General features: G+C 43.7%; 1 protein-coding gene across 1 annotated transcript in view; it reads left to right on the top strand.

The window, feature by feature from the left end:
* SNAPC3 (small nuclear RNA activating complex polypeptide 3) overlaps window positions 1–12,865 on the top strand; it is a 107,454-nt gene extending 94,589 nt beyond the window's left edge. Inside the window, exons 8-9 of the mRNA XM_033919136.1 lie at window positions 3,684–3,791; window positions 12,458–12,865. Coding sequence (XP_033775027.1) covers window positions 3,684–3,791; window positions 12,458–12,605 — 256 coding nt within the window. The 3' untranslated portion in view covers window positions 12,606–12,865. The remainder of the gene's footprint in view (window positions 1–3,683; window positions 3,792–12,457) is intronic.
* Window positions 12,866–14,817: the final 1,952 nt, after the last annotated feature.

The following is a 14,817-nucleotide window of genomic DNA, read 5'->3' as shown; positions in this document are numbered from 1 at the left end:
CAGACTGCAGCTTGCACGGCAAATCTTTGGGTTGACCTGTGGAGCCAGCTTGCTCTGTGCCACTTAGGTTCTCCTGGGAGCCAGCTTGCATTCTGAAATTTTTTCAGAGGCTTCAGCGCAGGCTGTGGACACCCTGAGTAAGAACCCTTGAAGTATCAAAGAACTTGCTGCATATTAGCCCCCTCCCCACATCACGGTTTGAGGTTCCATGGGAGTGGTGGTCTTGGTTGGGGTCAGTCCAACTGCCAGCCCGAAGATTTCCTTGTTTGGAGTGATTTCTTTGAAGTTCTGAGACAGAAAGTTCTTTCTATTTCCTCAAGCTGCAAGTACCTTTTCAGAATTGTAAGCACAACTGTATTATTTCCTATGAGAAAATCAGGGTGGGGGTGTTGGAGGGTTTCTAGGGTCAGGGTTCAGGCCCCACCCCTATTGCAGTGTTTTTGGTTTTTCAATAAAGTCTCCACAGGCCATTTTTTGGCATGATTTTTCCTGGCGGCAGCCTTCTTGGATTTTAAACAATCTTTTTTTTCTGAAGCCTCTATCTGCCTCAGACCCCTCAATATTTACTAAAATTCACAGGGATGGACTCCTCAGGGTGTTTTGACACCATTTCTTGTCAAGTTTGTGTCGGATGGCCAGCAGAGGAGCGTCTATGTACCGCATGCTGTGGTGCATGCGAGGAAGGGGGCAAGAGCCTCGAGCTTAGCCCCATCCATGTCCTTTAGGACTGGAGAACTGCTGTGAGTCCGGGAGATGGGTAAAAATTCCTGACCAGAGCCCGAATTCAGCAAAGGTGCAAAGCACAGATACTTGTCACGAAAGTTCAGTTGAAAGTCCTGCAAGGTTCTTTTATCTCCCTGCACAAGAGTTTTCTCTGAAATTTGTGAATCTCATGTGGAGAACCTTTTTAATGGGCCCAGGTTGAACTGCACAGCCGAAGAGCGCCACAGTTAGTTCAGGGAGTGTTTCCTCAGCCCTCTCTACCAAAGAACAGGCCGGGGCCCAGTTCCAGTGACCACGCAGAGCTGGACTAGCAGAATTGGAGATCAGAATCCATGCCTCTATTGTCCCAGGTCGCGGAGACTCTCCTGGAGGAATCAGGTTCCCTGTTTGGGTCTGTTAGCCAAGATATGTTTCTGACACTCAACCAGGGAGGCCGAACCTTTGGTGCACCAGCTGTTCAAGTCTGTTTCTGTCCACCATTTTATAGTGGATGCTGTTAAGGAATTGAAGTTGGTGGTGCAGCTTTCCACTTCCCAGCGCATGGTCATGAGCGGTTCCAATGCTCAGACCTCCCTTTTGTCCCACACATCCAGACATCACTGCCTTAGTTGCTGAGCAGTGGGAGACACCTGAGGGCTCACTCAGGGTGGCAAAAGCTATGTCCAGGCTATACCCGATGGCTCTGGAATTCCAGCAGCTGTTTAATCTGCCGATAGTGGATTTGGCGATGGCTCAGGTCACCAAGCACCAGCACTCCTAAGTGAGGGAGGAGTAATGTTAAAGGATGCTCAAGATTGCAAGGTGGACATAGTCATAAAGAGACAGTTTGAAGTACTTGCTTTGAGAATCAAAGTGGCAGTGGCAGCATCTTTTGCAGCATGGGCCTGTGTCACCAGATTGAAAAGGAACCCCTCAGAGGAGGAGAACATCTGCCTCCAGTTGGTACTGGAATGTGTGGATTACGGCAGCAGATACCTTTATATGACATTATCAGGGTCATGAGCAAGGTGTCAGTATATGTCAGGTCTCGGCCTGCAGAATGCTTTGGATCTGGCAGTGGGTGGGTGACTCTGCCGCCAAAGCAACCTTAAGCAGACAGCTTTTAAAGGGGCAGATGCTTTTCTGTAAGTTCTTGGATGATCTTATGGCCAGTGTGGCGGATCGCTACCCTCTCTGTCAGATAACAGACCTTGCCTCCCTGGAGGAAGTAGAGGAAATTTTCATTCCTCTCACTGTTCTCGCCAGTATAATGCAAGTTCCTTTACTCAGAGATCTTTCCAGGGATACAGACAACAATTTGGCAATCCCAGATGTCAGCAACCCTTAGGGTTTCACATCAACCCATCCTCCAAGAAGTCCCAATTATGCTAGCTTTGCTGTCATGCCTCCGCACGTTGAGGGGAGTCTGTTGGCATTTTAGAGGGAGTGGGAAAAAAAATTTCCTCAGACCGCTGGGTGCTGGACATCATCAGAGAGGGCCACAAGATCAAGTTTTATTGTCGTCCTGCAGTTTTCTTAGATTCTCCAGCCGAATGACAGTTCAAAGGCTATTGGATATTTGAGCCATAGAACCAATGCCCAAAAAAGAATTGGGCTCCATCAGATACTCTATATCCTTCATTGTGCCCAAGAAAGGCACTGAAAACTGGAGGCCAATCTTGGATCTCAGGGCTATAGAAGCATTTCTAAGGATTCTGAGTTTCGACATGGAAATGGCTCATTTGGTCACTTTGGCCATGGCTACAGGGGTGTTCCTCACCTCTCTAGATCTGACGGAGGTGTACCTGCATATTCCCATTTTTCTGGGCCACAGGAAATATCTGACGTTTCATGTGCTTCAGGAACATTTTCAGTTTGCGGCTCTCTCATCCAGGTTGACAACATCCCCCCCTCCTCACACACACTTTCACCAAGATAATGGTGGTTGAGGCTCACCTCTGAAGACTGAGGATCCAGGTGCATCCCTCTTTGGACAATTGGTTGATCAGAGCTCCTTCTAAACTGGAGTGAGAGCAGGCAGAAACATGATGACAGATATAGGCCAAATGGCCCATCCAGTCTGCCCATCCGCAGTAACCATTATCTCTTTTTTCTCTCTAAGAGATCCCAAGTGCCTATCCCACTCTTTCTTGAATTCAAACACAGTCTTTGTCTCTACCACCTCTTCGGGGAGACTGTTCTACGCATCTACCACCCTTCTGTAAAAAAGTATTTCCTTAGATTACTCCCGAGCCTATCACCTCTTAACTTCACACTATACCCTCTCATTTCAGAGCTTCCTTTCAAATGAAAGAAATGCTACTGATGCACATTTATGCCACATATGTATTTAAACGTCTCTATATCTTTACTCAGTGTGTAATTAAACTTTGGAATTCGTTGTCAGAGAATGTGATGAAATCAGTTAGTTTAGCAAGTTTAAAAAAAAAAAGGTTTGGATAATTTCCTAAAAGAGAAGTCATTATTGAGATGGCTTGGGAAAAATCTACTGCTTATTACTAGGATAAGCAGCATAAAATCTATTTTTCTCCTTGGGATCTTGCCAGGTACTTGTGACCTGGGTAGGTCACTGTTGGAAACGGGATACTGGGCTTAATGGACATTCGGTCTGTTCCAGTATGGTAATTCTTATGTTATGTAAATCAGAGAAACAAACTCTTCAATACATTTTGAATTGTATTTATTAGGCAACAGAACATGAAAAATTTACAAAGATGTGAAACACTTTCTTGAACTAGTTTTGGGACTAACATCTCTTCAAGTCACAGCAGAATCCCAATGAAGGGAATGCAGCTCCTGAAAACTGGTTTAGAGTGTTGGCCCAATGAAAAGGTGTTGCCTTAATCTTGTTTTCTAGTTATCTTTTATTTCTGTGCATTGAAGTAAATGAGCATAGCTGACATGCTGCTTTATCCGAACAATTACTAGTAGGTTTTGATGATCCCTTTTCTCATTAAAAGGCTTATTCATCGTGATGACTGCTTAGACAAGACCCTTTATCCTTTGCTAGTGAAGAAGCATTGGCTCTGGACCAGAAAGTGCTATGTATGCAAGACGTATATAGCCAGGTATTTTTTTTAAATTATTATTAATATGTAAAATATTAAACAGTTGGCGGTCTGCCTCTATGTATAGTCTTACCATTTATGCTTGTGCCTTAATATTTAGCGATTAATATTTAGTGTGTCAGTTCCCTTACAACAGCAGGGACCTTTTGCATGTTTGCATGTTCTTCTCCCCACACTGCATCATTACCGGGCTCAGGTTTTGCTCTACTCTGGCCCTGTTTCTCGCATATTACCATCTTTTTACTCTTTGCTTAAAGACTAATTCAGCTTTTCTAGGTGTGTAAATCCTCCATAGTGAGTAATGTCTCAATAAACATGATTTAAACACATCAAACTACATAAAACAAGATAGCACAGTTACTTACCATAACAGGTGTTATCCAGGGACAGCAGGCAGCTATTCTCACATATGGGTGACGTCATCGACAGAGCCCCGATGCGGAAGTCTCGCAATCAGACTTGCTTGTAGAAACTAGAAATTTTGAGTCAGCCGCATGCGCGAGTGCCTTCCCGCCCAGCACATGGCGCGTCTCTTCAGTTCAGATAGCTAGCAGAGAAGCCAACCAGGGGAGGTGGGTGGGTTGTGAGAATAGCTGCCTGCTGTCCCTGGATAACACCTGTTACAGTAAGTAACTGTGCTTTATCCCAGGACAAACTCTCACAGCAACAGATTCAGTCCAAATACCGTAGCCAGAATTTCATTTATACCGGCTGAAAGGTTTTATAGAGGACCTAAGGGATATCAGACAGCCCTCCAAACAGCATAGTTTGGGTGGGTAAATTCCTCATTTGTCCCAAGGTACCTCCTCCACCTTATTTTATATATATCTTTTGCTTAATTTCTTATATGTATATTTATTCTTATTTTCAATCTTATAACTTATTTTTCTTAAGCATATTGGATGTACTTAGCTTTTTTTGTTAGCATTCAGCTGCAAGCTATTTCCCCAAACGCCAACGCGTTTCGAGATCTTTGTCAAGGCGACAAGGGGAACTTAATATTAACAAAGAACAGTAGACGGTATGCTGTTCTTTGTTAATATTAAGTTCCCCTTGTCGCCTTGACAAAGATCTCGAAACGCGTTGGCGTTTGGGGAAATAGCTTGCAGCTGAATGCTAACAAAAAAAGCTAAGTACATCCAATATGCTTAAGAAAAATAAGTTATAAGATTGAAAATAAGAATAAATATACATATAAGAAATTAAGCAAAAGATATATATAAAATAAGGTGGAGGAGGTACCTTGGGACAAATGAGGAATTTACCCACCCAAACTATGCTGTTTGGAGGGCTGTCTGATATCCCTTAGGTCCTCTATAAAACCTTTCAGCCGGTATAAATGAAATTCTGGCTACGGTATTTGGACTGAATCTGTTGCTGTGAGAGTTTGTTTTACGGTTTGAAATTAGGAAGTTTACTGTAAGTTATCCCAGGACAAGCAGGCAGCCTATTCTCACATATGGGTGGCCTCCAAGCTAACCAGAATGGGATGATGGGAGTGTTGGCAATTTAGGAGAATAAAATTTGTAATACTGTGGTCAAAATGGCCATCTCGTCTAGAGAAAACATCCAGACAATAGTGAGAAGTGAAAGTATGAACCGAGGACCAAGTAGCAGCCTTGCAAATTTCCTCAATAGGTATAGATCTGAGGAAAGCTACTGAAGCTTCCATTGTTCTGACATTATGGGCTGTGACTCTACTCTGTAGGGGTAATCCAGCCTGGGCATAGCAGAAGGAGATACAAGCAGCCATCCAGTTGGAGATGTCCCAACTTAATTGGATCGAAGGAGACAAAAAATTGAGGAGCAGTTCTGTATGGTTTGGTGCGTTCCAAATAGAAGGCCAAAGCATGTTTACAGTCCAGAGTATGAAGAGCTGATTCTCCAGGATGAGAATGAGGCTTTGGAAAGAACACTGGAAGAACAATAGATTGGTTGAGATGAAATTCCGAAACCACTTTAGGTAGGAATGTAGGATGAGTACGTAGAACCACCTTGTCATGATGGAACACAGTGAAAGGTGGATCAGCAATTAAAGCTTGCAGCTCACTGACTCTTCGAGCATAAGTGAGGGCAATGAGAAACACCACTTTCCAAGTGAGATACTTCAGATGAGCCGTAGCCATTGGTTCAAATGGAGGCTTCATCAATTGAGCAAGAACAACATTGAGGTCCCAAACCACTGGAGGCTGTTTGAGAGAAGGTTTGACATTGAAAAGTCCTTTCATGAATCTGGAAACCACCAGATGAGCAGAAAGGGGTTTTCCTTCAGTAGGCTGATGGAAAGCAGCAATTGCACTGAGATGGACTCGGATCGATGTAGACTTGAGGCCAGAGGTGGATAAGTGCAAAAGGTAGTCTAAAACAGAAGACAAGGAGGAATGTTGAGGCTCCTTATCGTGAGAAAAACACCACGAAGAAAATCTAGTCCATTTTTGGTGATAGCATTGTCTAGTGGTAGGTTTCCTAGAAGCCTCTAAAATGTCTCTTACAGATTGAGAAAACTGAAGAAGAGTTATGTTGAGAGGTACCAAGCTGTCAGGTGTAGAGACTGTAGGTTTGGATGAAGCAGAGAACCCCGATTCTGTGTAAGCAGAGATGGAAAAACTGGTAGAAGGTATGGCTCCCTGCTGCTTAGTTGCAGTAGAAGGGAGTACCAAGGTTGTCTCGGCCACTGAGGAGCAATCAGAATCATTGTGCCATGGTTGTTCTTTAACTTGACAAGAGTCTTGAGAATGAGAGGGAATGCATACAGGAAGAGATTCGTACATTCCAGAAGAAAAGCATCTGCCTCGAGGCAATGAGGAGAATAGATCCTGGAACAGAACTGAGGCAGTTTGTGGTTGTGGGGAGCTGCAAAGAGATCTATCTTAGGCGTTCCCCACTGTGAAAAAATGTGATGAAGAGGTGAGGAATGGAGTGTCCATTCGTGAGGTTGCAGAAGATGACTCAAGTTGGCTGACAAGTAAATTTTTTGCCCCTTGGATGTAGACAGCTTTGAGGAAGGTGTTGTGGCAGATTGCCCAATCCCAAACCTTCAGAGCTTCTTGACAAAGGGAGGAAGATCCCGTCCCTCCCTGTTTGTTGGCATAATACATGGGGCGACTTGATTGTCCATCCGAATGAGGACTACCTGATCTTGAAGAAGATGTTGAAAAGCTTTGAGGGCCTTGAAAATCGCTCTGAGTTCCAACAGATTGATGTGACACTGATGATCCAAACTGGTCTAGTGGCCTTGAGTAAGGAGACCATTGAGATGAGCGCCCCAAGCGTAGGTCGAGGAATCTGTTGTGAGGACCTTCTGATGAGGGGGCTTTTGAAACAGCAAGCCTCTGGAGAGATTGGAAGAGAGCATCCACCAGCGGAGAGACTGTCTCAATGAAGGAGTGACTGCAATGTGTCGAGAAAGTGGGTCGCAAACCTGCGTCCACTGAGATGCCAGGGTCCACTGAGGAATTCTGAGGTGAAGTCTAGCAAAAGGAGTCACGTATACTGTGGAGGCCATGTGACCCATGAGTACTATCATGTGTCTCACTGATATGGAGGAGCGGGAAGACACTGTATGACAGAGTTGAAGGAGGACTTCCAAATGTTGTTGCGGAAGGAATACTCTGAGTTGGATAGTATCCAGAACAGCTTCGATGAATTGTAGATTCTGAGAGGGTTGAAGTTGGGATCTGGGAAAGTTGATTTCGAATCCCAAACTGTAGGAACCATGTAGTCCATTGGGTCGCTACAATAACCCCTTGAGATGTTGAATCTTTGATGAGCCAGTCGTCCAGGTAGGGAAATACCTGAAGACCATGGTTTCTGAGAGCTGTGGCTACCACTACCAGGCACTTGGTGAACACTCTGGGAGATGATGCCAGGCTAAGGGGTAGCACTCTGTATTGATAATGCAAATTCCGCACCCAAAATCTGAGATATTGGCGGGAGGCCGGATGAATGGGAATATGAGTATAAGCCTCCTTGAGATCCAGAGAGCATAACCAATCATTCTGATCTAAGAGGGGATAAAGGGATGCCAGGGATAATATGCAAAATTTTTCTTTGACTAAAAATTTGTTGAGAGCCCTGAGATCCAGAATGAGCCACAGATCGCCCGTCTTCTTCGGAACAAGGAAGTAACGGGAGTAAAAACCCCTGTTCTGCTGTTCCAAAGGAACTGGTTCAATGGCATGGAGACAAAGCAGAGCTTGAGCTTCCTGAAGAAGGGCGGTGTGGGATGGACTGGAAGGATACTCTCTTGGAGGAAGCTCTGGTGGAACCTGAGTGAAATGAAGAGAGTATCCTTCCCTGATGATTGACAGCACCCAGAGGTCGGATGTAATTGTCTCCCATCGGTGGTAAAAATGATGGAGATGACCTTCAATAGGGGGAAGATAGGCCAGAGACAGAACGGTGGAGATTATGCTCTGTTTTAAACAGTCAAAAAGGCTGTGTAGCCTTAGGTGCAGCAGAAGGTTGAGGTTTCTGTTGCTTCTGATTCTGCTGTTAAGAGGAGGGCAGGTGTAAGGAGCCGCTCATGGAGCAAAATGCCTCTGATAAATAGGAGGAGGGCCTGAAGGCTTGGCAGGAGCTGGCTTTGGCTTAGGTCTGACAATAGAAGCAAAGGATTTTTCATGCTCAGACAATTTCTTGGTGGCTACCTCAATAGATTCATCGAAGAGATCATTGCCTGCACAAGGAATATTAGCCAAGCGGTCCTGAATATTAGGATCCATGTCAATGGTACGAAGCCAAGCAAGGCGGCGCATTGCTACAGAACAAACAGCCTCCCTAGCAGACAACTCAAAGGCATCGTAAGAAGACTGAAGTAGATGTAATATGAGTTGTGATACAGAAGCTATAACTTCTTGAAATTCAAAGTGCTTTTGAGTATCTAAATAACTGATAAATTTTAGGCAAAAAAGCAACGAGGAACTCAAAATAAGTTATAAAAATGAAAATTGAAATTAAGGACTTTAGAGGATATCATGGCATTTTGATAGATGTGACATCCGAATTTGTCCATAGTTTTCCTTTCCCTTCCAGGAGGAACGGTAGCATAAACCTGGGAAGAATGGGACGTCTTCAAGGATGACTCCACAAGTAGGAATTGGTGAGATAATTGTGAATTCTCAAATCCTTTGCAATGGAGAGTTTTATGCCTGGAACAGCTGGAATTGCATAAGGAGTTTCCAGACTCCTTTGTCTGAGACAAAAGCTTTTGTAGAAGAAGCTTAAATGACTCTGCCGGAGGTTGAGGAAGATGCATGACTTCGAGATACTCCTTAAGAGTATTTGGAACCAGCATTCAATTGAAGGTCCAAGTTTATAGCCATCTGATGAAGAAAAGAGAAAGAGAGCTGATCCGTCAATGCCTTGCCTCGAGAAGGACTCGATCGTCGAGGCAGCCTGGGTCGAAGATGAAGCTTCGGCTGGAAAAAAGGCATCAAAAGAATAGGGAGACTTGGACGAAGCAATCGAAGCCACTGAGTCCTCGAGGTTTGGAAGTGAAGACCTCGATTGAGTCAGTGGTCTAGTAGAACTGGAAGGTGTAGATCGAGGCTTAGTTGAAGAAGGACGCTCTTTGGAAGAAGAGCTATGCCTTGATGAAGGCCTTGAACGTCGGTGAGAACGGTGCTTGGAAGCAGATCTCGAAGTTCGAGAAGACTTCGCCCCAGAGATGGAAGCAGTCGATGGCACCAAGGAATGGATGGGGCTGGAAGCTGTGGATCAAAGCTCCAGAGGCTTGATGAAGGAACCACGATGCACCCCCAAAGACTCTGCTCCTTGTATGGAGTGTGAGGATTCCTGTCGAGGCACTTGCAATTAATCTGCTCCTTGCTTTACGTGCATAGATGCCAGACCAGACATTCGCAAAGACTCTGCTCCCTGCATAGAGTGTGTAGTCTCAGTCTGAGGCATAGGAAGAGGCTCGACCTTGCGGGAGTCTGCATAATGCCCAGGCTGGATTCGAGTAACAAGCTTCGGTCCCATATTAGTGAGGAACTGAATGAATTGCTGCTCTAACATGGTCTGGAAAGAAGCCGGCAAGGATGGATCCGCGTCTGAAACCGGACTACCTGCTTTGGCTGGAGGTTCCACAGAGGCAGTTGAAATGTGCTTCGACTTGGAAGTCTTAGGCACCTTTAGCACCACCGCTGGAACTTTCTGCTGAGCTATCTGACCTGAGGATACAAGGGAAGATACAGCAGACGTCGTCGAGGAAAGAGCCGCTGCAAATGAAGAAGGTCTGATGAGACTCAGGGTCGAAGCAGTGGAGGCAGGAGGAACCTCGGTTGAAGCTGAGACCGAGGTCGGCTTTGGAGTCGAGGAAGTGGTCGAATCCATGCCGAAGAGCTTGTCTACTGAAAGCAGACGACGTTTAAGGACTCGAGGTTGAAGAATTGCACAGCGCTCGCATGACTTCGGGTGATGGTCTGGCCCAAGGCACTTGAGGCACTTATTGTGTGGGTCCGTAAGAGAAATCACACGCTGACACTGGCTATACTTCTTGAAGCCTGTTGTTGGTCGGGACATAGGAGAAAAAACAGCCGCTGCAAGGTCGAAGCCCCTGGACTGCGGCCTAGCGGCCTGCCCCGACAGCCAAACCGAAGAAATAATTTTTTTTAAAAAACGAGAAATAAAATAAAAACAGCGATTTGTGAAGAAAAATAACACAAACCGCGGTGAGAGAAGGCACGAAGTAAGTAAGTTGAACGCAGAGAGTCAAAGAGGGACTTCTCGGCTCCGTGGAAAACTGAGAACTGAAGAGATGTGCCCTGTGCTGGGCAGGAAGGCACTCGCACATGCACGGTGCAGCTGACTCGAAACTTCTAGTTTCTACAAGCAAGTCTGCTTGCGAGGCTTCCGCATTGGGGCTCCGTCGATGATGTCACCCATATGTGAGAATAGGCTGCCTGCTTGTGCTGGGATAAAATACATTTTTCATTATTATCCCAAGTACAATAAAAAACAAATTACTGTAGTCACAAAGATAACGAGCAAACAAAAACACATAAAATCACAAATTTAATAAGTTACTCTGCATTCCTGGAGAGAGCAAGTCCCAAAAAGCAGATCACATTTGACGAAAACATCTCCCTTGTGGAGAAACAAAATCTGAAACTTGTACATATTCCATTTTCAGTAGAGTGATTATTTGCAGTCTCCATTGCTGAAGTGTAGGCGGTCTAGAATCCAGGCAATGAAACAAAATGGACTTTTTTCCCAGTAGGACTGTATATTTAAAAAAAGGAGGAGGTTGGATTACATAAATATCAAAAAGAAGTAAGGGATCCAATTTAACTCTATAGTTCCAAAGAGTAGATACATAGTGAATCAACTGCTTCCAAAAATTAAGGACCAAAGAACTCATCCAAAATATGTGGCTCAATGTTGCTGACAGACTGACATTTTGGGCAAGCTTCTGTAGTAGAGAAACCCAAATGCCTAGCTCATCTGGGTGATGTGTATAATCAGAGTTCAAATTTATATCGTAGTGAGTACGTGGGAAACAATTGTGTGGTGAACCAGAAGTGAGACACTGCTTGCATTTGCAATGGAAAAAAGCAAATGCAAGCAGTGTCTCACTTCCGGTTCACCACACAATTGTTTCCCATGTACTCACCTTTATAGGACCCCCAGGGACCCCTGAAGAAGACTTTTTGTCAAAACGCGGACCGTGTTGGGTCCTGTATCCCTAGAGGACTAGGTCCTTTAAGGCTCTTATGTGGATGATTTACTTTTATGTGGATGGAATTATTTTATGTGGATGATTTTAGTGTACCTTTGGAACTTTGATACTTTCAAATAAAGTCCATTTGGGAACATCGTCACTCCACAGAGTTTTTTTTGTTTTCTCTGGATTTTCTTCTTTGTGGATATTTTGGGGTCAATTCCTTTTGTTTTTTGCTTGTTGCTTTTCATTTAGAAAAGAAACACCAGAGAACAGAAAAAAAAATAATTTATGTTGTATCTGAACCCTACTGCCAGTGCTCAGTCAGAGTTCTATCCCCTTGAGACAAATCACTCATTGCCTAAAAATAGCCTTAACCTTATCGGCCTTTAGAATTGCCACTTTCCCCTTCCCGCTTAAATTTTCTTACCATTACTGGCATAGGGGGACTCCGATGCGCCGTCCTGGAGGCTCTCCAGGATCTGTCCTTTCCCAACATCGCTGTTTCCAAATAGCAAGAACTTGAACGCGTAGGGTTGAACCACACAGGCCCCAGCACAACTAACTTTTCCGTCGCTTTCCGTTGTGTTGTCCCAAACAGTATAAAGCAAAAACCCACCATGCGCAGATACCTGTACTGACGCTTTTCTCACGAGACTAAGACTGCGAGATCAACCCCAGAATACAAAGCGTTGTCACATTGCACTCTTTTCTTAAATGATATGAGCAAGATGTTGACGCTTGTACCTGTTGGCGGGCCAAATTTTACTACACCGCGGGCCAGATTTGGCCCTTGGGCAAGAGTTTGATATGTCTGCTGTAGTGGTTGGCATCAGCAATCTAATTCACTGCCTCCATGAGGACAAAACTGATGCACCTGTACTGGTTAGGTAGGAAAGAAAATAAGCAGTTAACCAAGGCTCATAAAATAAAAGCATGCATTGGTGTTGATTCCATATACCCACATATAATAATTTGATAATGTCTCTTTTTTTAACTGCAGGTGGGTGACTAATAATGATAGTTTCGCTTCGGATGATCCCAGCTTGTTCTGTGATGTTTGTTTCAAGATGCTTCATTATGATGCACAAGGCAATAAACTCGGACACTTCCTTGCTTATCCTTATGTTGATCCAGGGATTTTTATCTGAAGTCTTGAAAACAGAGGATTTTTTTAAAAACTCCAGTTATCCATACCTGTATTGGTACTTTTGTTAACATGGTATAGAGAACCACGTATTTTTTAAAATAATTTGATCTAGACTTTGTTGTACTCCAGTTATCTCCTTAGCAGTCTATATAGACAGACTTTGACATGTTTGTCATGAATGTCAATATTTTCTTCTGCCTTTCACCATTTGATGCTGTTAACTTTTCACCTGTAAATTTATTAAAATAGTTTTCTTGTGTATATTTCTTCTCCTATTTTCCATATCAAGTAAAGTTTAGGGTGGGAGGCTGCCTTGGCTTAGATAGGAACAATTCAAATGGGACTATTCAGGCAGGGAGTTTCTGTAATTTGTGAGTTATCCACAACCCAGGAATGATATGGTCATATTTTGATACCCCAGTAATCAACCTAGCAGCTGTATTTTGTATTACCTATAGGGCTTGGATTCTTGCCCTTATAACACCCAAAAATAGAGCATTACAAAAGTCAAGCTTACTGATTACAAGAGTTTGGACCACAATCTGAAAGGATAGCATTGGTCTAACTCTTGATAGATAATACCATCATTTGAAAAAATGCTCCTTTAAACACCTTTAGACACCCAATAATCTCATTATGCTATTTTATCCTACTACAAGGGTGCACCTTTTTCAGGTTATTTTAAACACTTTAGCAATACAAGGACAAGAAAAACAAGACATTTAATAAGCCAAGCTTGAAAGAGAATGGAGAAAGTAGAATCAAAAAATAAAAGTTCAAGCAATAATTCACTCATCATAAAAGAAATAGCTGATCAAAAACATAAGTGAGAAAATAACATTTTTTTTAGTTACAAAGGGTCAAACTCTAGTTGTAATCCCTTCTCCTCACCTTCCCCCCCCTAAAAAAAAAAGCTATTCAAACACAACTGCATAGTCTTATTCAGGGTGCTGGATCAAATCTCAAAGATCAAGTGGATCCTAAACACAGTTCTTCCTCTAGATTTATCAAAACTGTTTCCTAGGGAAATTAACTTATCCCTTTATTATAATCCTAAATTTATTATAATACTTTTCCCTCTTGGTGTGCCTAGTCTGGATACTGTGACAATGATTGTGAGGCTGGGAGTAATGCATCAGGGTTCTTGCCTGTACTGGTTCCAATCTCAAAATGGTTGCTGGGACTTCCTGTAGCAGTCATTTTTGACTGAGCAGTGACAGCAGGTAGGAATGAGTGGCATTCGTTCCTACTCCTAGACTACCAGGACTTTTTAAGGTAGGCCCAGGGAGAGCCTACAGTTGGGCAGGAGAGTTTGGGGTTCAGCTGAAAATGCACTGGCATTTTTGCTGAAACCTGAATTCAGATTTTGAGCTGGTTTCTGTGCTGAATCTGAAACCAGAACTAAAATTTATTTTTCCTTTAGTCTCAGGGAGCTGGATGGGCTGAAGAGGGAAAAAGTATCCGGAAGAGTGAAACAGAGAGGTGCAGGCATGCACAGTGAGCCTAGCACAAGCTTGAGAGAATGACAGTCATTTGGGCTGAGGTAGCAGTGACAGTGTAGACAGACTTCTGGAGCAGCAAGGAGGAGAATTGTCAGGAGTGATGCCAGAGTGCAGCAAAACAATGAGGTCAAGGGGAGCAGTATATTTAGTGTGCCTATGAAATAGTGGGTGAGACCCAGCAGGACTTGAGTATGTGCAGATGCTCGAAACTTTGTGCTGGTTGTGATTAGTCTTCTATAGAAACACTGCCTCTGAGCCACTGAATGACTCATGGGGCAAGAGAGATTGAGTACCTGAGGAGAGGGATAGGTGGAGGAGACCTTGGACATCATGGGGGAAAAATAGATGAGGGAAGACTAGGCTATCAAATATCCTTGGGCAAGTCCTCAAGAGACAGTATGGTGGTTTACTTGACCTCCAGTAACATGAGATTCTCTGCCATGTTACAATGTGTACTGGATGTAGAATTAGGAAGCCGACAATGGAATCAAAGTCCCATTGTTTTGGTATTGAGACTGCCTAAATCACTACTACAAACAGTTGGGTAAAAATATCACAGCTGTTGCCAAGGGTAAGAGGTTGACAGTCAGACAGGCATACTAATCAACATGAGAAATTGAAAGAAGAATCGAAAATGATCTAGGATGCTGAAACTGACAAAAGTCCCATAACTTAGAGATGCAACAATATGTAAACATGCAGAATTGAGCA

Source organism: Geotrypetes seraphini, chromosome 1 (assembly GCF_902459505.1).
Source record: "Geotrypetes seraphini chromosome 1, aGeoSer1.1, whole genome shotgun sequence".
Lineage (NCBI taxonomy): Eukaryota > Metazoa > Chordata > Amphibia > Gymnophiona > Dermophiidae > Geotrypetes > Geotrypetes seraphini.
This window is presented reverse-complemented; position numbering and strand designations above follow the sequence as displayed.